General features: G+C 45.3%; 1 protein-coding gene across 1 annotated transcript in view; it reads left to right on the forward strand.

Annotated features, from left to right (window-relative positions):
* Positions 1–25831, forward strand: part of TEX14 (testis expressed 14, intercellular bridge forming factor) — a gene marked incomplete at its 5' end in the record, with an annotated part of 55097 nt that overhangs the window by 1191 nt on the left and 28075 nt on the right. Inside the window, 12 exons of the mRNA XM_081028012.1 lie at positions 3908–4075; positions 6580–6745; positions 7557–7693; positions 10017–10098; positions 10993–11123; positions 12168–12281; positions 13359–13482; positions 14618–14796; positions 19153–19304; positions 20211–20401; positions 20811–20961; positions 22385–23298. Coding sequence (XP_080884138.1) covers positions 3908–4075; positions 6580–6745; positions 7557–7693; positions 10017–10098; positions 10993–11123; positions 12168–12281; positions 13359–13482; positions 14618–14796; positions 19153–19304; positions 20211–20401; positions 20811–20961; positions 22385–23298 — 2509 coding nt within the window. The remainder of the gene's footprint in view (positions 1–3907; positions 4076–6579; positions 6746–7556; positions 7694–10016; positions 10099–10992; positions 11124–12167; positions 12282–13358; positions 13483–14617; positions 14797–19152; positions 19305–20210; positions 20402–20810; positions 20962–22384; positions 23299–25831) is intronic.

Here is a 25831-nt window from a genome sequence, read left to right on the forward strand (position 1 = left end):
CAACATACATTCAGCTAGCTAATTGGTTCTCATGCTAGCGAGTAAAGCTTCTGTTTTCTCTTTGCAGTTTCATTTGTCTGTCACTAGTTCAGTACTTGTTCTTAAAATTTGGATCACTTTTCTCCTATCCTCATTTTTCCACATGAGGCTTTAAGAAACCACCCGACAACACTCCTTTCTTCTCAGGAAATGTCTAGAACATGCTTCCTTGGGTGATCTCAAAAAACTTTTTTTTTTCTATTACAAAAGTAATAATGAAGTTATTTTAAACAGTGGAATCAAAGATATTTTTTAAAGTTGGTAATCTGCCTTTACAAAAGTGGTATCATACTATACACATTCTGCAACTTGCTTTTTCCATTTAACAATACATCCTGTCTATCTTTAGTCCAATTGATACAGGTCTAACTCATTCATTTTAATAACTGCTTAATATTTTGTCATCTGTATGTACCATAATTTATTCAACTGTACCCTTACTGATATTAAAATGTATTTTTTTTGCAATTTGTATCACCAGAAACTGCTTTGATAAAATACTTTGTAATATATCTTTATATAATGGATTTTTAACATTCAAAGTGGGATTTCTGGGTCACACTGTTAATGGATATTGCCACGTTGTCTTCCAAAAGCATTGTAACAATTTATACTCCCAACTGCTTTTAGGAAAGTCCATTTTCCCACCTCTTCTCCAGCACTGAATGTTTTCTCAGTTTTTTTCAAGCTTTACAGGACGTTTATCTTTTCACTCTTTGTGTTGATTTATTGAATATTGCAGAGTAAGGTGAAATATCCAATCCTTCTTGTACCTACATTATTTGTTTTATCCCCTTGATTTAATTTTTTTACTTCAGGAGCCCTAGGAATTAACCAGTCTGCTTCCTTTGATTGTAGTCCCTTCCTGTCAGAATTATGAATAGTGTGTGATTTTACAAATTAGCCTGCTACAGGTTTATGGATACAGGCAAAAGACATGAGATTCCTGTGTCGGAGTTGAATGATAGTTTATCACTCATAGCAACAGCAGTAGCTAGAATACCAGCATTTTTGGTGCTGGTTCTTTAAAACCCAGTTCATGCAGAGCCATACAAAGAGCTAGATAAGACTGCACATACAGTGGGTTGCTTTGCAGTAGAAGTACTCTGAGCTTAGGGAACCCAACCCAAATCTTTTATAATGGACAGCATGCCCTTTCCTCCAAAGGGAGACGTTATCTTTATTTCATTGGACAGTAAACATCCCTGCACTTTGCTCGAAAGGGAGATGCTATATCTTCCAAAGTTTGGTGTACAAACATCTTCAAAAAGTCTCGAACAAAGGGTAGTTAGTGCCTGACTCCCATGACATGCAGAAACAGGAGCAATCCATAAAGAATTGTCTTCCCACACTGTTCTTTGCTGCTCTTCTCTACTCATATCTGCTTGGGCAGATAAGTTTACCAGGTGCTGAAAATAGATAACTTGGGCTGTTCCTACCATACAGGTTAGGTAGACAGTCTGGTAGGGGAGACAGACATGCCATAAATACATGTAACACAGCAAGCTCTAAGCAGTAAGAAACCTGAACCCCACTAGCACTGCTTGTACCTAGAATACTGTTCTTCTCACTAGATTCCTCCTGCTTTGATGCTGTTGACTGATAACTCTTTTTTGAAACTCTTACCTCACTTGTCACCTCACCTGTGACCCATTTGTTCCAGGGTTTTCTCTTACCTCTCTTGGTTTCCTTCTTGCCATACTTTTTGGCTTTTTCCTCTCAGCTTGTCCCTTAAGAATGTTAGTGGGGCTTAGGTCTCCATCCTCAACCCTCAGCTATTTGGGTAGTATGTTTCCTGATTCATTTCCCCCTATAGCTTTAAAATGGCCAATGATAATGTTAACGAGACCTATTCTTGTCCAATTCTGTGCACTGGACACCTTGGCTGGGATTTGTTCCCTCAATACTAGGTGCTTAGGATGTTGTGGGTACAGAAAGGCATTTCATAGTCTCTGCCCTTCTGAAACAGTCTCATGCAGAGGGCAGGCATTAATCAAATAATCACACAAAAGCATTTTTGATCTGGTTAAGGAAGTCCGGGAAGGGTTCCCTGAGACAATGACACTTAGACAGATGTCTCAATGATGAATTGAAGTTAAGTTGGGTAAAGGGCAGGTGGAGAATTCCTGGCAGAGAGAACAGCTTGTGCAAAGGCCCTGTGGCAGAAAGAAAGATGATGAGTATGAGGAACTATAAGAAGTTCAGTATGGCTCGAGTGAGGGGAATTTGGTGCAAAGTAAAGCTCTCCTTTGGAGAGGTTGAGTGTGTGCCAGACCATGCAGGGCCTTGTAAGCTATTTAGAGAGGTTTTATCTTTAGCCCAAGAGTTAGGAAGCAACTGAAACTCTAAACAGGGGAATGATTTACTAAAAAAAACAAACTTCAACTGAGTAAACTTGAAGATCTAATTGGCTTTATTAAGCGATTCATGAATTGAAGCAGCATCTTCTCTAGCAACTAGAAGGGCACTCCAAGGAGTTGTACAAAATGGAAGGTTTTTCTAAGAAGCCGGGTGAGGCAAGGGAGCTATTAGTGAAAGAAGAGTATTATTTTGGGGCTGGGACATCTTTTCTTTGGGGAAAGACAAGGGGGAGGTTTTTTTTTTTTTTTAAATCATGTAGATTGCCTCTTTATATGGGGGATGGAGAGGGACTTTGTGACAGATTACCTACTGGTGCTTGATTGACCAGAAAATTCCAGACTGGTTAATTATGTTTCTGGGAGAAGTTGAAACTGCAATTAGGTTAGGTGTTAAATCTAAGTTTGGTATCATGGTCTTTTAAAACAGGAGTGACACCATTTTGGATCGTTTTTTTTTTTTTCTTTCTATAACAGATGTTCTGGTTGTTGAAACACAATTTTTACGTACAGAAGCATTCATTGATTTGAAAAAAAATCCAAGCTTTGGGTCCTCACTTTCATCCTCCACTTTCACGTTTTTCCAGCGAAAGGCCTCCGCTTTCACGCACGGGTCTAACCTGAGCCGTGTCCTAACTCGCTCACGCGCTGTGTAGTCGTCAGCGTTTCACGTAAACCTGACGCTGCGGAAGTGCAGCAAAAAGCGGGGCGGGAATAAGTGGCGTGTGATTGGCTGTTTAGCAGCCGTATGTTAATTAAACTGACAACTTGAAATGTCTTTGAAAACGCAAGAGTATTCGGAACGCTTTGCTAAAGCTTTGGGAATGAAAGGTTCTTCAGAAAACACATGCCAAATGTACATTTAGATAAAGTAGTACCGTTAGAAAAACTCACCGTCACTAAAATATGTGTAGTTGTCGTCCACCTGGGAAAGATATCAGCAGTATGGTTAAGACTATACTTTCAGGGATCATTTCTATAGTTCGTTACTAGAGAAGTTTCTCTGATCGTGTAGAGCACCCGAAACCACGAGGAGGAGTTGTAGTGTTCTCTCCTGAGCGTGAAGCCGGCTCTTGGTGTTGTGTTTGCAACTGTCATTAGCCATTGATGATCGTTCTTCTCTTCCTTTGGGAGAGTGAGAGGGAGAGAACGCAGGCTGAGTGGTTTCTGTTTAACTTTGGGTTTCTAAAAGTAGATGGGCAAGGCATTAAAAGGGTATGTTAATTTTTGAAGCACATGTTTTGCAACATGTGGTGTTCTGTGAGACTAGTTTTGGTGTTTGTGTTGGTTTTTTCTTTTTTTTGAGGTAACTTGTATGTTTGTGTGGTGAGAACGTCCGTTTGTTTCCCATTCCTAGTGTTCGCTGGAAGTTAACGTGGTTTGCTTACTTAATGAAGGCTTTCATTTTTCCTTTCTTAGAAAAACTTTGTAGTGATAATGTGTGAAATGTATAAATATATAAATGAATTTTAATTTTTTTCCCAATGTGAATTTCCCTGGTTTTATCTCAGGAAATGTCCTGTTATTTGCATTGATTCTGTTATTTGCATTGGTTCTTTTGCAGGAATTCGTGTTGATGCAGTTAATTCCTTGGGCCAGACAGCACTCTTCGTTGCATCATTGTTAGGCCTTACAAAATTAGTTGATACTCTGGTGGATTATGGATCAGATCCAAATCAGTAAGTACAATAACATCACTAGAAAATAAGTACTATAGTATATGCTCTATTAGTTGGGGCATTTAGAAACTAATTTGACAAGATATTGAAAGGTCTTTCACTAATTTACATCAATGAAGTACTGTTATATACTTATGTTGAAACATACCTTTAACTGCTAATAAAAAGGGTTTTCTAGGCCCTATGAAATAAGTGAGGGGAATTAGTCATTATTTAGCTAGTCATTAACAGCATGGTTTGCTTATTTCCACCCCACGTTATAATTTGTATGATTCACTTAAGCAGCTCTATACTCCACAACCAAGTTCTCCACCAGTGAATAGTGATACTTGGCATCACTTCATCAGGATGATTTTTGCCTGGCTCTTATAGTTGTGGTTTAAAAGAATCTGCGTTTAATGGTTCAAATTTTAATATGGAACAGCAAAACAACGTAAAGAATCAATTTCACCAGTGAACATTTCTTCTCTTGTGCAGCACTTCTGTTTTTCCCAGGCACTAGCTCGCTAGATCTTTACAACCACCACCTCCTTGAGAGTGCAGGAGGAGACAGAAGGTATTTTTACAGTTCACATTGGACAGAACTAGAAACAGGTTTTCAGTGCAGATTTTCACAGGAATGCCAGAATGTGAACAATCATAAAAGTCATATAATAGCTTTCCCATATTACATAAGAAGGTCCTGTTTAATGTACTTAAAAAAATTGATGTTGAAAAGTTTTTCTAGTTTGCTTTTCTTTTGTTTTTATGAGATTGCTTGCTTAGTGGGAAAAAACTTGGAAGTTCGGAAAAGCAAAAAGAAAACAATCAGTATGAGAATTCTGTAACCCAGCGATAACACAGTGAGCGTTTTATTTTGTTTCCATCCAGAATTTTTCTAGACTCACATGTACTCTACTGTCTCTACTGTATTTATTAATGTTTTATTTCAAAGCTCAGAAATAAAAAGGCTAACTCCCCTGATCGTTGCAGGTAACAGCTTTGTAGGGAGAGAGGCCATATCGGGACCTCCTGCAGTTCCTCAGCAAAAATGCAGTGTTTTCCAGTCATCTGCTTTTACATTTGTTTTGTGGCGGCTTACAGCTGTTCTTCAAAGATCAAATTATTCAGACCTTTCAGATTCCAGATTAGGAACTGATGCTCAGAGAGTTTAAGTGATAGGTTTAGTTGGGTATAAAAAACACTTTTCCTTTCTTCCTTAGCATTCATGAGAAATTAAAAATGATGTTTTCTCTCTCCCCACCCAGCCTCCTTACTGTTTATGGGAAGAATAAAACATTACACAAATTTGTTTTTACAACAAAGAGGATATTATGGTTCCCACAGTGCAGTGTGCTGGACTGCTCATTAGGACCCAGGTAGCTCATAGTGAGATATCCCAGTGGCTCCCAGATGTGTGGGCACAGGTCAGCTTCGTTGGTATCATCTGGGAAACGTAAAAAGTACACATTCCTGGGCCTCTTGCTTGCAGATTCCGATTCAGTCTGGTGTGTAATCTTGAGAATCTGTCTTTTTGACAAATATTCCAGGGCTTGTTAACCAAATAATGGTGCATCTATACATTGGAATACTGTACAGCTGTTAAAAAGAGTTGAGGTGGCTTTATGTTTCATATGGAAATTTCTCCAAAATAAGTGAAAAAAATTAGGTACAAAACACTTTGTATAACACGTTCTTATGCCTATATTTTATATGCATAGGAAATTTCTGGAAAGACACAAAAAATTGTAACGGTAGTTGCTTCTGGACAGGAGAACTGGGGGTCTGAAGTTGGGAGACTTTTTTCTTATCTTTCTTCTGTTCTTTCTCCTCCTTTTTCATTTGATTTCTTCTTTTCCTTCCCCGTTTATGTTTCTTTTTGAGTTAAAGAGAGAAACTCTCCAAGTGATTCTGATGTGCAACCAGGGTAGCAAATCACAGCGACAGATCGCCTCTTACTGTATCTTGTACACTACAGAGGCTGACCTTTCATGCCTCAGATAGTTTATTGGCTTTGGTTAAATTTTTCTGAGTTGTATATCCTTGGCCAGATTGCTGATGCCAAGGTTTGTGGGCCTCTATCGTAGGAGTTGGGAGATAGAGACATTCTCACGTGACAGAGATGGTCTCTAGGTAGGCTGTGCTTCAGCAGCCCGATCTCAGGATGCTACAGACATGAAGGAGTTGTTCAGGGAAGCCAGTATCGGGTCATGGGGGAAAGAACACGGATTTGGAACTAGATCCATACCTGGGTGTGAACCTCAACTTTGCCCTTTTGTTTCCTTACCTATACATTGGGAGGGAAATATTATAATACTGCTTCGAATGTGGAAGTCAGGATGGAAAAAGGGGATGTGTGTAAAGCTCCTGTCAGCACAGACCAGGAGCCTCCCAAGTGGTATGTATAATCCTCATCACCAAAGGTTGCCTCTATAGAAAGGGAGCCCTGAGTAACCATTGAATTCCACCCCTGCTCAGTGGAAGGGAGGTGAGTTGCCATGGACACTCCTTGTATCCCCCTCCAGCCGCTGCTTTGATGGGAGCACCCCTGTCCACGCAGCAGCATTTTCAGGCAATCAGTGGATCCTCAGCAAACTGCTGGATGCAGGGGGTGACCTTCGACTCCATGACGAGAAGGGTCAAAACCCGCAGACCTGGGCCCTGGCAGCTGGGAAGGAGCGCAGTACCGCGGTAAGGGTGGGCCCACTCCGCAACCACACCCAAGGCAGAACGCTGGGCTGGGAGTCAGGAGCCCAGGGGCCAGAGGCCTGTCCTGGGGACAGTACAGGGCTTGCAGCAGCTTTGCTATTGGCCCTGAACACGCAGACCTGGTTTGAAGCAAGTTAATTATAGAATGTCAGGCAAGTCCAGGGAACCTTTTTGGTCATTCATTCAGTGGGGAGGGAGAACAACTGTAATTTTGTCTGACCCTTAACGAGCACTTACCACACATCAGATGGTGCAATTGAATTAGTTAAATGTTATCTCATTTTATCTTCACAACAACTCTCCCATGTAGGTACTATTGTCCCCATTTTACAGATAGAGGAAACTGAGGCTCATTGTCATGAAGTAACTTGCCTGAGGCCACACACTGGTAGGTGTGACATGTCTTAATGAGGATTAAATAATATAAACGTAAAGCACAAAGGGCATGCACAGCGCTGGGCATGTGGGAGGGAAGGAGAGGCGGGCAGAGTCCTCTCCCCCACTTCCCTCCCACGGGTTCTCCTGCTCATTAGATGTTGGGCCTTGGACAGGTAATTTCACTCTTCTTGCCTCAGTTTCCTCATCTGTTGGAGGAGGGAATTAGAGGAAATTATTGCCAATTCATCTCTCTGAAAACATTCCATATCTTTAGAAAATTACTTGGGCCCCTCCCTTGCTAGAGATTACCCTGCCGGGTGTAACCTCCGATGATTTACCTTCGAGCGCTCCAGTTCCGTTGAAGGCCGGGTGGCCACTAGCCACACCAGCCTCGAGCAACTCTGTGGTGTTTCAGATGGTGGAATTCATGCAGCGCTGCGCCTCGCACATGCAAGCCATCCTCCAGGGCTTCTCCTATGACCTCCTGAAGAAGATCGACTCCCCTCAGCGGCTCATCTGCAGCCTGCCTCGGTTTGGGGGCTTCATGCAGGGGTGAGTGCCACCGCGAGTGGAGTGGAGTGGGATGTTCTGCATCATCCCAGCCTCCCTTGTGGGAGCCCTGCAGCATGGGCCACTTAGGTCCCTCCACATTGGTTCCTTCCAGCATCTAGCTCATCCAAAGGAATGAACTCGAAGAATATGTGGCCACTGAAAAAGGATGGCCAGAGGAACACCTACGGCTGTGCCCCACTTTCCAGTAATGTCTGGGGAAAATGAGTTCTGGGCTTCAGTGGGAACCACCCTTGGGTAGCAGAAAAGGAACTTTGCAGGTCTGGGGAACCCAGCAGAAAACCCTTTCTCATAGCAGTGGCTGGCTTTCTTTTTTCTCTCTCTTTTTTTTTTTTGACATCTCTAAACCATGGAAAGCATGTTCCTTTTTAACTAAGGTTACAAAAGACCACAAATACAGTTCCTCAGGCTACATTATGCTGGTGTGAGACTTGCTGCTAGCTGGGTGGACAGCCTCCCCCATCACAGCTGCAGGAAGTGAGCCCTAGGCTTCTCTCCATGCTTAGGAGTTATTTCAAATGTTTGGGGCTTTAGGTCTTAGGATTTGTATGTAGAGAACCCATTTCATTTTGATTTTTCTCTGATGGCACTTCTTCCTATAATCAAGGTGGCTAGACTTGTCAAACTCTCGCAGGCTCACCTGTCCTGTCCTGTGTGACTCAAGTCCTAGTTTTCCTCTGCTGACCTGCATGCCTTTGGCTTCTCAGGCGAGATGAGCCAGTGACTCCCGTGAAGACCAGTTACTCCTAACTGCGCTGCTGTCCCTGCTGCTACTCTCTCTCTCTCTCTTTTTAAACTTTTATTTATTGATTTAATTTTTATTGGGGAGTATTGCGGAACAGTGTGTTTTTCCAGGATCCATCAGCTCCATGTCAAGTCGTTGTTTTCAATCTTGTTGGGGGTGCAGCACAGTTCCAGGTCAAGTTGTTTTTTGTTTCTGTTTTTTTTTTTCAATCTAGTTGTGGAGGGCGCAGCTCACTTGCCCATGTGGGAATCAAACCAGCAACCTTGTTGTTATGAGCACTGCACTGCGCTCTAACCACTGAGCCAACAGGCCACCCTAAACTTTTATTTATTTTAAGTGTGTTTTTCCAGGACCCATGAGCTCCAAGTCAAGTAGTTGTTTCAATCTAGTTGGGGAAGGCGCAGCTCACAGTGACCCATGTGGGGATCAAATCAGTACCCTTGTTGTTAAGAGCACTGTGCTCTAACCAACTGAGATAACCAGCTGCCCTATCGCTGCTGCTACGTACTCGTTTTTTTTTAATCCAGAATCCAGAAGGACCTGTTAAAAATAGAAATCGGAAAAAACTAAAAATAAAAAAAAACACACAAACAAAAACTAAACCTCTTGTAACATGTTCAATAAAAAGCTGAACTCTGAAAAAAAAAAAATAGAAATCGGGTTGCGTCACTCTGCTAAAAACCCTTTTAGGGTCTTTCCCAATGGCCATCAGGATAAACTCCCAAATCCCTCTCCTGGCCTTGGAGCCCCTGTTTGGCCCAACTCCTCCCCTCTCTCACGCTTCCTCATCTGCCAGAGCTGGGCAGACTGAGTTTCTGCTAACGGCCAGGCCTAGTCCCTGCTGCTGTTCTGCGACCCCAGGCCAGCAGGTTTCCCCTTTCTGGCTCCACTTTCCCCATCTGAAAAATGAGAGAATTGGAGAGGATAGGCGTTATGATCTGTTTCTAATTTTGACCATCTGTATTCAATATCTATTGCTGCATAATGAATCACCCCCACCCCAAACTTGGCTTCAAACAACAATAAACATTTGTATCTCACATAATTTCTGTGGGTCAGGAATCAGGGAATGGCTTAGCTGGGTGGTACTGGCTGAGGGTCTCTCATGAAGTTGCAGTCAAGATGCCAACTGGGGCTGCAGTCATTGAAGGCTTGACTGGGGCTGGAAGCTCCAGTTCCTAGATGGTGGACTCAGATGGCTAACAAAGTGGTGCTGGGTGTTGGGCCTCCCCATTGGGCTGCTGGAGTGTCCTTACAACATGGCAGCTGGCTTCCTCCAGTGCAAGTGACCTAAGAGAGATCAGGGCAGAAGTCCTGGTGGATCTAGCCTTGGAAATTGCACCACTCCATTTCTGCAGTATTCTATTGGGGTAACAGATCACCCTGTCTGACCTGTAAGGGGCTACACTAGGGCATGAATCACATCATCACATCATCTGTAGTTCCATGATAACAAGTCAGGTGGTCAAGACAAAACACATTCTGAAAACTTGCTTCATCATTATTCTGTAGATATGGGTGGCTAATCCTCATTTTTTTTCCTCTTTTAAATATTTCTAGAAGCCCTAATGGCTCTCCTAATCGACCACTTAAAGCTGGAGTCATTTCTGCCCAAAATATCTACAGCTTTGGCTTTGGGAAGGTAAGAGGTTGCCACTGACAGCCAGCATTTGCAGGAGAGTCATCTGGCTCTGGCCCATGTCCCATGGCTTTGTCCAATTCCCTCTTCTTATCCACTAACGGGCTTTTTTGCTTCTTCACTGCTTTTGAGCACAGGTACCTCTTACAGTTGCTGTCCTTATCAATAAAAAGGTGAAAACCCTACAAAGATCCCTTGAATGACCTTGGGCTAGATTTGGAGAGTTTAGAAAATGATCCTTTAATTCCCAGTGAAGGCCCCAAACATGTACTCCCTGAAGAAAGGCAGAGAGCTGTGCCGACCCTGTGGGCATTATTTGTAATTGACCTTGCCCTCCCATAGGTCTGAGTGTTGTTGGAATGCCTTTAAGGAATTGAAATTTTAAATTGAGAAATGTTTTGAGGGAAAAGAGCATCTTTGGATCCTTGATTCTGCCCATCAAAGAAAGAGACAGTTGGGAAATGTTACTGGGTGGGTGGGTGGGTGATGTTTGCTGACAGCTCAGCCCCCAGCCTTGAGTCTGTTGGTTGTGCCAAGGCAGCCTAGGGTGGGGTCGGGAGGGGGGAGAAGGGATGTCAGCTTTGGCTGCACCCAGGCCTGGGATCTGTGGGGGGCAGAGGCCCCTGAGCCCAGCCCAGCACTTCAGGCAGGGGTCTGACCTATTTCCATGAGACTCAGTTTCCTCACTAGTAAAAGGGAAAGGATATTATAACTTTGCAGGGTTTGTAGAAAGATTAAAGGTAGTATGAATTAAAGAATAATGTCCAGTGCTTAGGGGTGTTCAGTAAGTTGGTGAATAGCAGCCATCTTTATTTTCATCTGGCTGGTAAGATTCTGGAGGTGTTTGATTTTTTTTCTCTTTTCACCCCACAATTTGAAGCTGTGCTTTGCTTTCAGTTTTATCTCACAGGAGGGACTCAGCTGGCCTATCTAGGATCCCTTCCAGTAATTGGAGAAAAGGAAGTGATTCAAGCTGAGGACGAGACTACCTTCTCTTTCTGCAGTGGCCCCTACATGGTCATGACCAAGTAAGCTGGCGGTTGGGAGTTCTGATTTAGTCGCATGGGAAGTATGGGTTTTGTGTGATTGCCTTACGTGTGGAGGGTTTCTAACCTAATACCAGGAAACACTGAAGGACATAGGTCTAAATTAGGGTTTCTAAACATGGACACTATCGGCATGTTTGGCCATATATCCTTTGTTGTTGGGGACTGCTGCGTGCATTGGAGGAGTTTTGGGAACATCCCTGGCCTCTACTCACTAGATGCCAGGAGCAGTCCTCTGCGCCCCCTCCAGTTGTGATTGTAACAACCAGAATATCTGCAGATATTGCCCCCCGGCCCCATTGAGAACAACTGCTCTGAAGGATTACTCATGACCATGTTTTACCCTCTCAGCTTTCTAGCGAGTTAGAGGCAGCATAGTGATAAGTGACCTCTGATACAGGCCAGAGGGTAGTGAGATGCCTGTAGAAGCCAGAGCCGGCATCAGCTGTAGCTCTCACCAACCAATTGCAGCAGAGGTGTCTTGTGACAGGACTTGACCATGACAACAGTCCCTGGGAGACCTGTCTCCTGCAGGGCACAGGAGTTGTTCTGCCACGGTCTCTTGACCACCTTGAACCTGGATACTTCCCTGCTGAGAAGAAACACCCTTCTCAAATGGCCTCTGCCAGACCCACAAGACTCTCTGTCCCCTGCTCCTTGTTTTCCTGTTTGTGCCACAGATTTGTCATCAGGTCCCCTCTTCTCTGTCCACTGCTCTGGCTTTTGCCCAAATCATCACTGCCCTCATCCAGACTGGCCTCCCCTTCTCCGGACCACCCCACCCTACCATTCTCCATACTGCTGGCACCATTGTCTTTCTAAAATACAAACCTGATTGAGTCACTGCCCCCCTTAAATCTCCTAAATTCTCCAAGGTGCTTTAGGACCTCGGAGGAGGAGGTAGGGGGGGACTCAGTGGTGCTTTACAGATTCTGTGTAAACTACTCTGGTCTCTGGCTGGAGAGCATGTCACTGGAGAACTGGCTGCTCATCCCCTTCTGCTCTCACTCTCTCCCGCCCTTGCAGCCTAGTGTGGAACGGAAGCAGGGTCACAGTGAAAGAGCTGAATCTCCCCAGCCACCCGCACTGCAGCAGGCTGCGGCTGGCTGACTTGTTAATTGCTGAGCAGGAGCACAGCAGGTGAGAAGGAAGCCCGAGGGCATTTCGCATCCTGGCTCTGTCAGACCCAGGTTCAGGGCCGTGCTGTGCTCCCTGGGGTGTGGAGACCAGCCCCACTGCCCCCAGCCTCAGCATTTCTTGACTGTTGGATTATTTGACTTCTAAGGGCTGCCAGGAAAGAAAAAGAAGAATTAGTGAAAAGCCTGAGAGGTGGTGGGGATGGTGGTGGTGAGGGGCTCAATTCTGTCAGCTGATTGACTCCCCATAACCCATGTCTCTGATGGTTCAGCCTCCAGGCCTGCTGGCTCTGCTACAGTCCCCAAGGCCTGCCCTGTTTTCAGCCCTCTGCTCATCAGAACAGCATGTGCTGTCCTGACTTCACAGTCATGGCTGTGCATGAATCCACACATCTGAGGAACCACATGTCTGCCTTTGAGGACATACCCATGGGTCTCAGTACCTAACGTTGCTGTGGCTCCACGGTTAGTCCTTTAACTCTTACTGAGGGAGGAGCTCGATTCATGGTTTACAGCAGGGCTGCCGAGGCCTTGGAATGAACCCTGGCCTCTAGAGCTCTTTCCTGAGAAGGTTACTCCACTCCTGCCGCAGAGCAGGCGTGTCAGAGGCCAAACCCTTCCTTTTGGGGAAGTCAGCCTAAAGGGACCAAGGAGACCAGGACTCATAGGCACAGCATGGGCTTTGACAGAAGAGTGGAGTGTGTGACCTTGGGCAGGTTCCTGACATCTCCCTGACCTTGGTTTTCTCATCTCTAAGATGAGTACAATGGTACATTTCTTGCAGATGGTTGGTAGGATGTTGATGATGTATGTAAGGTGCCTTGCTCAGTAGCTCTGAGTGACATTGTCATCATGACTCTAAGTCCTCAGGGTCTGACTAGTGAGAGGCCACAGACTCCACCAACAGAGACCCCATCCCCACCCCATCCTGTTTTCATAGAGAAACATTGTGTACAAGTGGTACTTGTTTAGAATGTATTTGTTTAAAAGGCCTAGAAGAAAGGAAAGCACCCAGTTTCCTTTTTTTAAAAATCATGTCCTTCTTCCCTCTTCCTCATCTGAAGCTTCTTTTCTTTTGCAGCAAACTGCGACACCCTCACCTGCTGCAGCTGATGGCTGTGTGCCTGTCCCAGGACCTGGAGAAGACGCGCCTCGTGTATGAGCGCATCGCCGTTGGCACCCTGTTTGGTGTTCTCCACGAACGGGTCAGTGGCTGTTCCCAGGGATGTTTCGCTTGCTGCCCTCCCACTTTTCTTCCTTGCCCCCTTCCCCTGCCCCAGCAGGAGAGTTCCCATTTGTGCTTGCACGGAAGATAAATCTTAATTCTTTACCTGCGGGGTCTATATAACGCACCATTTAAGGCTGAACGTGTGATTTTATTATTGTGAGTCTTGCTTCTTTCAGACATCTAAGAGCTCACCAGACTCAGAAAACAAACGGACACATTTCTAGCTAACTGTGATCAGCCACTGGCCTTATTTCCCTGTATTTTCACTTGTGCCCTGCAGGGCCTTTGCTGCAGAAAGAGAGGTTTTATCAGTCCCCTGTCACTTCTCAGATTTCCTAGGGTGTGTGTGTGTGTTTGTGTGTGTACATCTTCTCTGGCAAGTGTGCTTTGGGCTGAGATGTGGCTTCCGAGAGATCCTGAAAGGGTTTTTTTCTCTGTCCATGACTGTGTTCTGAATACCCTGTGCAGGAGTGAGAAGAGACCCTCCAGGAAGGGCCCTTCCCCAAAGTGGCCAAACATCCCTCCTGCCTGAGGACCTCCTGTGCGTGTTCTAGTTTCCCTTTCCTTCCCTTGGGTGAGGGCGTTAACTTGAAATTGTACTTCTCTGGGAGAGACCTGTTATGACTAGTCAGCCGGGTGCTTTGGTGTGAGTGAATTTCTGTCCTCTTAGGGTGAACCTTCTAGGTCGTCTGACTGGGGTAGGGGCTGGATTGGTCTTTTAAGCTTCCAGGTTCTTCCAGCAGCACAGGCTTGGAGGGCATTGGGGACAGGGCGGTTCATTGTTGGCGGTGGTAGGCTCACCCTGAATGTACTTCCCAGGCTTTGAGAACTTTCTCCTCGTTTTTCTTGGTATGAAGCAGCTGAACTGAGGGGAAGGAGCCCAGGTTTGGAGCCAGGGGGCCTGTGTCAATGGAACCTTAGGCCAGTCACTTAGCCTCACTGACTTTTAGGTTTCCCATCTGTAAAATGGGGACACTAGGTAGAAAAGGAAGTGATTCAAGCTGATGATGAGCCTACTTTCAAATCAGTTGAAAAGACTGGAAACTACAAAGCATTCCACAGTGCTGGGGGCCCAGTCCCTTGTGTTCTGGCCATTTATCTCTCGCCTGCAGCGGTCTCAGTTCCCTGTGCTGCACATGGAGGTGATCGTGCACCTGCTGCTCCAGGTCTCCGACGCCCTGAGATACCTGCATTCTCGAGGGTTTATCCACGGCTCCCTCAGCTCCTACGCCATCCATATCGTCTCTGCAGGGGAAGCTAGGCTGACCAACCTGGAGTACATGCTGGAAAGGTAGGTGCAGCCTCGGTGATCATGACTTTCAAAGAGGGTCTCCCTAAAGGTCCTTTGATGTGGAAAGAGACCCGATGAAGACCTCCTCATTGGGCTGAACGGCCCATCAGTGGGGCAAGAGTTTCCCAAATATCTCATTCTGTCTGCCAAGGGTAGACAGGCTTTGGGGAGGGTACTTCTGCTCAGGACATTCTCATTTTAATAACCATTTAATAAGCAAAAGCGCAGATTAGCCAATGTGTGTAAATGCTCTAACAGTCCTCTCCAAAATTTTCAGTGGCTTAAGAAAACTGAGATCTATTTCTCACTCACATTGCAGCCGTTTAATTAGTGCATGTGTTGGAGGAGGAGGCTCAGTGTGTTCCATGTACCTCCTGTATGTGGCTCTACCATTCCCCTGGCCTCAGTTTCCCCCCGTCTTCTGCATTACTGCTCAGTGAAGAAGAGCCCCGAGGGGCACACGAGGGGGGGAGTGGGTGTGGTGCTGCTTCCTGCTTTGCAGCGGCCGGAGCCCCGTCCCCTTCTCACTGAAGGGGGGCCGGGAACTGGGCCGTAGCTGTACATGCTGGGAGGAGAGGCAGGTGATGGGTGAGCCTTACAGTCCTGGCCCAGGCAGGTGCTAAGGGGCCTCTGCCCTCAAGGGGCCCAGGGCAGCAGGGAGGCAGTAACAAAAACAGGGCCATCATTCAGAGGTTCCTGGAGGGGCTGCATTTCCTGTTTAGCAGGAATCAAAGACCTCCCAAGAGTTGGGGGCTGACCCCATTTCCTGGCCCAAGGCTTTGGGAGGCAGACATCTCCCCTGCACTTCCTTGCTGCCACCCACAGTGCTGAGCCTTTGGCCCAGTGTTGGCTGTGCTGTGCTGTGAGGCCTCAGCTGTGGGCAGACCCCTTGCTTAGTTAGACCTGCCTGCCTCTGCTTAACCTTGCTCCCCTCTTCCTCCCCACCCCCGAGTCTCTCAGCAGGTCTCTGCTTCTCACATACTTGTAATTGACTTCTCTCATGACATGAAAAACTGTTTTGTCCATTGTTGTGTCTCAGAAGCCTAGAACAGGCTTTCACACAGCAGGGGCTCAGCATGTTTTTCTAATGAATTAAACGGCAAGACTCTCACTTCCCTGACCTTGGGTGCCCATTGTCCCTCTGCCTCAAGAGGAGAGCAGGGGCCAGATTGTGCTTGACCTCGTGGGCCTTGGTGAAGACTTTGAATTTTAGCCTGAGAACACTGGGATGCTGTGGAATGGTTGCTTTTTTGTTTTGTTTTTTTTCTTTTGAGCAAGATGGTGTCATGGATGATTTACAGGTTAAGATCCCTCTCGTTTCTGCATGTGAAGGAGCCATGATGGGATGAGAGAGGCAGGGGAGCAATTAGGGTGTGACTAGAAGAGTTTTCCATGTGGGAACCAGTGGAGGCCAGACAGCTTTCATCAGTCCAGTCCATTCTTAATCCCAGTTAAAACCTTTCAGGGGCTCCCCATTGCCTACAAGCTTAAGTCCAGGCACTTGGCAGGAAGTGGAAGCATTCCAGGGTGGGGCTCCGCCCACAGTGCCCGCCGTCTGACTTCCTCCTCCCTGCTTGGCCATCTGAAGCCACTTTCAGTCCATGGTATTTCATGGTGCTGCTCCCCACCTCTGGAATACCTGGCACTCACACCTGTGTATCCTTTTAAACTCACTTCAGACAATCTCCCACCACACCCCATGAAGCCTGTGCTGAAGCCCTGTCCCCACAGCGCTTTGCACATGTCATTCCTCCTGCAGTCAAGTGAGTCGGCCCCACCAGATGGCAAGCTTTAAGAGGGCAGGGACCATGGCTTGTTCATCCTCAGCCCCCAGCTCAGGGCTTGCTGCTTAGTAAGTGTTCAGTAAACATTTAAGTGAATGTCTGAGTCTAGGTGAAGGGAAAACTGCAAGTGGTTCAGAAAACGGTTGACCACATTGGTTGTGTGTTCAGGAACAGTGGAAGCTAAAGGGTTTGGATGTTTTTGCTTTTGGTAACAACAAAGGATTTTTGGGGAGGCTGTGACAGAATCCCTGCTGTTTGCCTGTGATAGAGCGCCATCTGTTGTTGGCACGAAGGTATAACAGTTTCTTCTGCTTGAGCTCCCAGGAGAAAATGTGAATCCTAGAGTGAAATGCAGCTTTGGAGTCCAACCCGTCCTTTTATAGATGAGAAAACTGAGGCCCAGAGAGGTGAAGGGATGATTTGACGTTATCTAGCTGTGGCTAGAACCAGGTGGTAGAGGATGTTTCCTAGCTATGGGGGCAGGGTGGATTGCAGGTGGAGGGTGGGAAGACCTCTAGAAGGCCCCAGGGCAGGGCCTGGTGGTGGACAAGGAACCAAAATAGAAGGGAGAAATGTGAGATGCACTGAGGAGCTGGGGTCCACAGAGTGATCGAGTGAGGGTCTAGGAGGCAACTGGGTAGGAAGCTGTGAGTTCTTTGGGCTTATTGCCTTCCCCGCAAAATGGAACTTCAGGCAGAAATGTCAGTCAACAAGCAGTTGCAGCCATGATTGCATAGCCTTCTTTGACAGCTGATAACATGAGTTGATTATCCAAGAATCCAAAATAGCTTTCAATTCCACCTTTATTTTTGGTCACACTCTATTTGGGCAGGTCTGTTTGCTGAATGTCATTGTCAAGGGTAGCACTCCATCTCTTGGTGTAAAAATGATACAGCAGCTTCTCCTATTCTTCAACGCTTTCTTAATGGAATCTTTAGAGCTGGAATTGACCTTGTAAGTGGTATCACATAGCTGCAGCCAAATGTAATTTTAATGATGTCAAAGCTGAAGCCCAGAAAAATAACTTCCCTACAATGATAGCCGGAAAAGAAGTCCTCCTTCCCATACCCAACTAGCTTTAACAGAGAAGGAAGAGGGATCATAAGAGAGGAAGGTGAGTAGAAGTAAAAGGGAAAGAATATAAATCTTGCTTGTAAGTGACTTGTCCCTTGTCAGAGCCCGAGACAAGCCTGAGCGACTTGACAAGGTAGGTGACTGTTTCCCTTGCAGAATCACCTACAACGTGAAGAGCCAAGCATGCTAGGTCCTCGGAATACATCTCTGACTATAAAACACTCCATTGCTTTTCCTGTGATACTAATGTAATATTGAGATGCGCTGTACCAGGCCACACCTAACCATTCACGCTGTACCAGGCCACACCTAACCATTTAGCAATACAAGTGAAAAGTCAGTATCAGCCTTTCTAACTTCATGGCTTCCTGGACTCACTCCAATCTAGTGAAATCTCTGCTGGAAGAAATATTATTTAGGGAAGTTTGCTCAAAGTCTGAGAAGCCCATCCCATCCTCTATAATCTATCCTTTGCCAGACCAGCAAAGAACTGTTGGTCACTTGCTTTTTAAAAACTTAATTCTTAATTATCAACCAGCAGTCATCAAGTCTTTACCAAAGGCCTACCATATGTTCATGTTAATTCCTAACTTCCATAGTGCTTTATGGCTCAAGGAGTGTTTCCTCACACGATCTCATTCGATGCTCATGACAGCTGTGGGTAGAAGTCAGCGCTGACCCACTCTGAGGACTTTTGTTGGCTCGGAGTACATTTAGGAGGCTCTGACTGGATTCTCAAGGAGTCTGGTTGGGAAGTTGAGTTATTCAAATAAATCAGGGAATCTCTAAGCGCTGAACTGAGAGGGCTCATTCCTAAGAGAACAGAATTCAGAAAAGAAGCAATCGCAAGGAGCTGCAGGAGTCCCAGAAGCCTTTGATAAAACAGATGTGTTGGTGGGGGGAAACGGGTCTTGAATGAGCCTTATTCAAAAATAAGCATTGAGGCCCTGGTGTAAGTTTAGAGGTACAGTGCTATAAAAGACAGATAAGGTGCCTACTTATCCTCATGGACCTGACTCTAGTGAGGGAGACAGATAATAAACAACAAATAAATGAACAAGAAATTCAGATAATAAGTGCTCTAAAGCCAATACAACGGGACTACTTTAGGTGGTCAGGGAAGGCCTGTCTGAAGAGGTGATTTTCAAGCTAATACCCCTTTTAGAAGAAGCAGTTCTAGGATCTGTGGGCAGAGTGTGCCCAGCAGAAGCCACTAGTGCAGACCCGAAGTGGTAATGTGCTTGGCATGTTGGAGAAACAGAAAGACGGCCCCTGTGATGTGAGTGGAGTGAGCAAGAGAGAACAGCCACATGAGGTGGGAGGGTGGGCAGGATAGGAAGGGTGAGGAATTGTAGCTGTTGTAGGCAGCTTGGATTAGTTCAGGGTCTAGCTGAATTACTAGAAACTCAAGGAGGTTGCTAGTCTTCAGAGGCAAATGTTTCATAAATGTACTGTACCATGATCAGAACGAGCCCCTACCTTATGTTTCCTTCCATAGCCAGGATGGAGGTGCACCCAAGGACCTGACTCGAGTACCCCTCCCAACCCAGCTGTACAACTGGGCCGCCCCGGAAGTGATTTTACAGAAAGCAGCCACAGTGAAGTCAGACATCTACAGCTTTTCTATGATCATACAGGAGATTTTAACAGGTAGATCAAAGAGCAACCACATCGACAGTGACCAAAGTCCCTATTCTTAGGTTGGATTACCCCTGGTCCCCGACCCCAAGAGTTACTAAGTTTTGTGAAAATGCAGGACATAGAAAAAAGAGATTTCTTCAAGGGAACCTCTTTGTGCTTATGGGAGATATAAGATAATCTCCTAGAAATCTTTCTTTTTTAACCTGTTTTTTAAGACTCAGTAAAGCCTACCTATCAGCTTGTCAATGGTAATGCATTTAATCTAAGCAGAGTTTTAAAACTGAATATCGCTGACAATGCTTAGGGGTCTGTCTCTGTGAAGTGTCCCTTAAGAGCTTATAAATAAGTGGAGAAGAAGTAAACTAGGAAATCAAACACACCCAGGGATCAATGTGTGTATAAGCAGTGTCACTTCAAGATGTAGAAGCCCTTTCCATCATGCAGGACTCTAATGTGAAGTGGTCACATATCTGAAGACAGCAGGAATCCCTCAGGAGAGAGACACGCACATGTGCACGCACACATGTGTACACAGGCGTACCACATTCACTGAGGTAGTACGTGAGAGTCAGCCTCCATTAGCAGTGTTTATAGTCTCAGGCAAAACAGTACCTTCCATGAAAGGAATGCATTGGGCAACCCAGCCTGACTGACTCCATGAAACATTCCCTGTGGTCCTTAGGTCTGTCTGTCAGTGGGAAGCCCGTGTCCATGATTCTGTAACTACTTTTTCCTGTCTCTGCTGCAGGCATTTCCCAAGTAAATGGGTAAAGTGGCTTCTCATTGTGATTGGGCTCCCAGGTAGTTTTTCTGCAGAGAGAAATTAATGTTTAAAGGGGTTGAGTGATTGACTAAGGTTATCCAGTTTCATCTGATTTCTTAGTGTTACGCCTTCCTCTGACTTTTCCTTGACAGACAACATACCCTGGGATGGCTTAGATGGCTCAGTTATTAAAGAAGCCATAGTCTTGGGAAATTATTTAGAAGCTGATGACAGGCTTCCAAAACCTTACTATGATATTGTTAAGTCGAGTATCCAGGTCAAGCAGAAAGACCGAACTATGAACCTTCAAGATATCCGGTATATTCTGAAGAATGACCTAAAGGTAAGCTCTGAACTGTTAGGAGTTTGTTTCTGCTTGCTCATCTTAGGGGAGTAGGGAGTTAGAGACCAATTTGTAAGAAGCTTTGGAAATTCTTTCATTACATCCTTCCTGTGTTCCGGAGAAAAGCCTAACTGCTTAACTTGGCGAGGGCAGCTGGGAATTGATGAGGGCAGCTGGGGCGGGTCACTGCATAGAATGGGCATCCTGTAGGCACATAGTATGATTCAGAGAGTGGCAGCTATTGTTATTACTTTTAAAATAATGATAATGAATTAGCTAATTAGGACTACAGCCAGTCCACCCAGCAGGAGTAAGAGGGGATTTATGTGATACCCAGATCTGTTTCAGAAACACCAGTGACATTCAGATGATTGCAAATATGCCCTTGCCAATATTTCCTTTGTTACAGGATTTTATTGGAGCCCAGAGAACTCAGCCAACTGAGAGTCCCAGGGCGCAGAGATATGAGCTCCATCCTGATGTCAATATGTATCTAGGACTGACTTCAGAACATCTAAAAGAAACCCCTGACTTGGAAATAAAAGAGCTGAAGGAAGCAGGTATGGCCTTAAACCACAGGTTTGGGCATGAATGTGAGTCATGAGCTGCAACTAATCTACTCTTTCAAACTGTACGCATCCCCTAGACTGGGAAAAGATGGATGCCTTAGGGGGAAAAAATCAAGATCTCTGAAATTATTAATAATGTTAAACTTTTGAGCTCCATATACACCTTGGTAGGGTCCAGAACTTAGCAGGAACAACCAGTTTATTTCTAGCATGATTACCCTTAGGAATTTATCTAATTGCTTTACAAATAAGAAGGATGATTTCTTAAATGATGATTTCTGCTCATCATACAAAATTTGAAACAGTAAAAAGAAGAAAGTTATTTTAATTCTGCCACTTAGAAATAATTTAACATTTTGCTGTTTCTTTCCATTTTTTTCCTAGAGTCTTACTGCTTTTTAGAAGCCTTAGAATTCAGAGCTGGAAGGGCCTTGCAATCATCGGGCTTCATGTCCTCATATTGCAGATGAGAAAACTAAGGTTCAGAGAAGTCGTGGCTCGGTCAGGATTCCAGAGTTTCTTATAGAGCTGGAACCCAGGCCAAGTGACCATTTTTTTTCTGACTCTCTTTGGACAGGGCTGGAGGCTTCCAGAATAGCAACCCCCCCCCAAGCTGTCATTACTTTGGGTCCTCCCTACCCTGTTCTCTGCAAGCTGTACAGCATCAACCAGGGGTGATAGGGGTGAAGGGTGGTCCCAGTCCCTGGTGTTATTTTTTAAGGTATTCTTTCCATGACGCAATGGCTTCTTGGACAGTGTCTCAACTGCTTTTTTTTTTTAATTTTTATTGGGGAATATTGGGGAACAGTGTGTTTCTCCAGGGCCCGCCCATCAGTTCCAGGTCGTTGTCCTTCAATCTAGTTATGGAGGGCGCAGCTCAGCTCCAAGCCCAGTCGCCATTTTCAAACTTAGTTGCAGGGGGCACAGCCCACCATCCCCTGCAGGAATTGAACCAGCAACCTTATTGTTGAGAGCTCTCACTCTAACCAACTGAGCCATCTGGCCGCCTTCAGCTGCTTTTATTAGATGCTCATCAAGAGCATAAGTATAATCTACATGACTATTCAAACACTGTTGTATGTAAAGAAAGCTGTGAATTTAGTCCTTAAGATTCAGGGGCTTATAATTTGCACGTTCTGACAGTTAAGCATGTTTTGACCACACTATAAGCTTAGAACATTTCCCCCAGGGTTTGATCCTTCCCAGATTTTCTACCTTCACCCATGTCAAAATGGGAACTTTCACCTAGCTTAGAACTTTCACCATACTCTCTGAGTATGTATGGTGGTCTTCCACACCTGGGAAGGGAGTGGGAAAATAGAAAGCTTCCTTCTGCATTCTTATGCCACCCAAGGCTCCTTAGCTGCTTCCTGTGATCGCTTTAATCATTTGCATGTTGCTGCTCTTTCAACAGGCAGTCAGCTTCATTCACCAGGGGGTCACTCTTCACCCACCAAGAAAGCAATACCAGATCCTCAGGCCCCAGATCCAAGACTAATGGCCAAGGAGACTCAGGACCAAGATGCTGCTTCTCCTGCTTTCTCTGTGGCAGAAGAGTCCAGCCCAGGTCACGGGAGCCTTTGCAGCTTTGAAATCAACGAAATCTACTCAGGCTGCCTGGACGTAAGCGATGACAAAGAGGAGTCCCCAGGAGCTGGTCCATCTGTCGAGGGGGCTAGACCAAACCAGGTAGATGAGCTGAAGTCCCTGGAAGAGGAGTTGGAAAAGATGGAGAAGGAGGTGTGCTGTTTTTCTGATGAGGACGAGAGCTCTTTGGAAGCTGACACAGAGCTCTCCTTTGAGGACTGGGACTGGCAAAGGAGTTCGCTTAGTTCACCCAGCCTACCTGAGCCACCCAGAGAAGCCAAGGGCAACGTGAGCAGCAGGTCCATGACCGAGGAGTACATCAGCAAGTGTGTGCTGAATCTAAAGATTGCACAGATGCTAATGCACCAGAATGCCGATGTGCTGTGGAAAACCCAGCAGAAAATCGATAAGCTGGAGATGATACAGAAGGAGCAGGCGGAGAACACGTCTCTGTGGGCTTCTTCAAGAGAGTTTGCTAACGTGTGTGACTTGCCTTCAGCCCTGGGACCCCCAGCTTCCAGTTATGTTCCTCCCATCGTGCAGCTATTAGGAGACCAGTGGCCGGATGCCGGGGGCAAGTGTCCGACCCTAGCAAGGTCTCCAGGAACAGTGAGAGACTTTCACGGGGAACATTTTGGGAAAAGGTCCAGGAAGAGAAGTGGCTGTGGCTGGGAACCTTTCACCGCTTTCACTCAAGTCTCTGAAGAAAGCACGGGGGATCCGTCAGAAAAGAACCATCAGGTAAAGCTAAGAAGTGGGAGGCAGGGGCCAGTTCAGTGTTTCCCCCAACATGTATGCAAGGACAAACATAAATACAAGCAGCTCATAGCAGGGTCCTCTTAGCTTTGGGAAATAAGGCCTCTGGGACAGACTTTCAAGGTAGGTACCGTGTTTCCCCGAAAATAAGACCTAGCCGGACCATCAGCTCTAATGCGTCTTTAAGAGTAAGAATTAATATAAGACTCAGTCTTATTTTAATATAAGACCGGGTATAATATAATACCGGATCTTACAATAATTTTGCTCCAAAAGACGCATTAGAGCTGATGGTCAGGGTAAGGTCTTATTTTGGGGTACACATGGTCCTCTTTATCTCCCATTCCACACCCAACACACGGCTCATGTCCTTCTCTGTAAATTCTATGCATCAGGTTGAACCATATGAAATTGCTGTATTATAAGTCAAAATAATCAAGAATTGACAATTTTATATGGTTCAACTTACTATAATTGTGGTATCTCTGGTAGGTATTAATTCCCATTCTAAGTTGCTTATTCATTCAGTCATTCAATAAACATTGATAGAGCCAGAGGCTATATATTAATTAGACCATGGCATGTGATGATGAATGAGCCACCAGCCCCACCTGTGAGTAGCTCCAACACCAGTGGGGGCAGAGGGACCTGGTGGTCAAAGAAGACGTGGTGAGAAGACACCCCGGGAGCTGGCCTGGGAGGTTTAGCTTGAGGCTCAGGGAGGCTGCAGGGGCCTAGGTCTTACGCATTCTGGGTCTTAACACCTAGCAGGGTGCCTGGTACTTGATAAATGTCATCGAGGGAATGAATGAATTTGAAATTCACACATAGAAAGCTGACTGCCTTTGAATTTTAGAGATGGATCAACCCTCTCATTTTGCGGAGTGTGAAGCTCAACCTCAGTAATTTAAACTTCTGAGGTCCAGGTGTTCCTTACTGAGACAGAGGTGGAGTGGGAGAGGTCAGCTCCGTTGGAAGGAGGATTTTATTACTGAAATTAACTAGAATTGCTGACCAATGGTGATAAAATCAGGCCGCTTTTTAGTGGGTCTTATTGTTGTTTTAAAGTTCTCGACCTACTATGTAGCCCCTTATTGCCTTCACAGGGCAGGCAACTCCTACCACCCCCACCCTTAATGCTATTGCCAGGACCCACAGCTGGACATGGCAGGTTTCCTGACTCCTAGTCCAGTGCTCTTTCTCGTACCATTATGAACTTCATCAAGGCTCTGTCCTCACTTGGAACATTTGGAAAAGCATGGGCATTTTGTTTTTGTTTTTAAGGAAGGTGCAGCTCACAGTGGCCCATATGGGGATCAAACTGGCAACCTTGGTGTTATTAGCACCACGCTCTAACCAACTAAGCTAATGGGCCACCCAGCATTTTGTTTTTATATAAAGAAAAGGCATGAGGAATATACTTAGACTTTAACATTTCTGTTTCTGTTAAACATTAGAGTTTGCTAAAAAAAAACAAAACAAAAAAAAAAAAACTATAAGAAATAACTTCTTATACATTATGTTTTGGTTATCTATTGCTATGTAACAACAAAAAAAACACAAAGTTAATGGCTTAAAGTAACAGTAGTTTGTTATTTCTCACAATTCTGTGGGTCAGGAATATGACAGGGGTCACCGGGTAATTCTTCCACTGCATGTCGCAGGGGCTGGGATCACTTCCTTGACTGCGTTCAGCCAGAGGTTGGGCTGGGCAAGAAGGTCCAAGAAGGCTTCACTTCCATGTCTGGTGCCTTGGGTTCCTCCAGGCGGCCTCTCTCTGCACTTGGCTTCTTATTCACTAAGTAGTCTCATCTACAGCACGGCAGCTGGCTTCCCAAGTGAAAGCTGAAGTTTCCAGGCTTCTTAAAACCTAGTCCCAGCCCTAGGACAGTGTCACTTGTACTGTTTTCTGTTGGTCAAAGTCACGAGGCTGGACCAGATTCAAGGTGAGAGAAATAGACTCCAGCTCTCGAGTGGCAGTGTGGGCAGGGAGGGAAGGAATTAATGGCAGCCATCGCTGGAGACCATCTAGTACATATGACTATGTTTAAACAGTTATACCATATTTAATTTTTCTTTTAAAAAGTCTGCCCTGGTTTTCTAGCATAATCAAGGAATAATCAAAAATTCACTTCATTTTTACCTAAGTGAATTTTTCAGACAATTGAAAGTCATTCCTTTATTTTCTCAGTTCTTAACTTTTTAAGTCACACTGAATGAAAACATTACAAACTTCCCATTATTCTAAATAACCATTTTTGAATATACTCTAAATACATTCTAACTTTCCCTTGGTGGCTTTGACATTTTTTGAACATCTGTTACGATGCTCCTTGGTGGCTTCAGCCCCTGCTAAGGATTTTTGCCCCCGTGCAAAGGCCTCTAGAGCTCCTATGTCAGGGAGCTTATGCATCCTCTTAATTTAGGGCGTCTTGCTGCCTCCCCCAAACCCCACATCTGTTGCCTTAATTTGCTCTAGGTTAGGAAATATAGTTAACAAGACATGTTAAAATTGGAA

This window comes from Rhinolophus hipposideros (assembly GCF_964194185.1).
Source record: "Rhinolophus hipposideros genome assembly, chromosome: 20".
NCBI lineage: Eukaryota > Metazoa > Chordata > Mammalia > Chiroptera > Rhinolophidae > Rhinolophus > Rhinolophus hipposideros.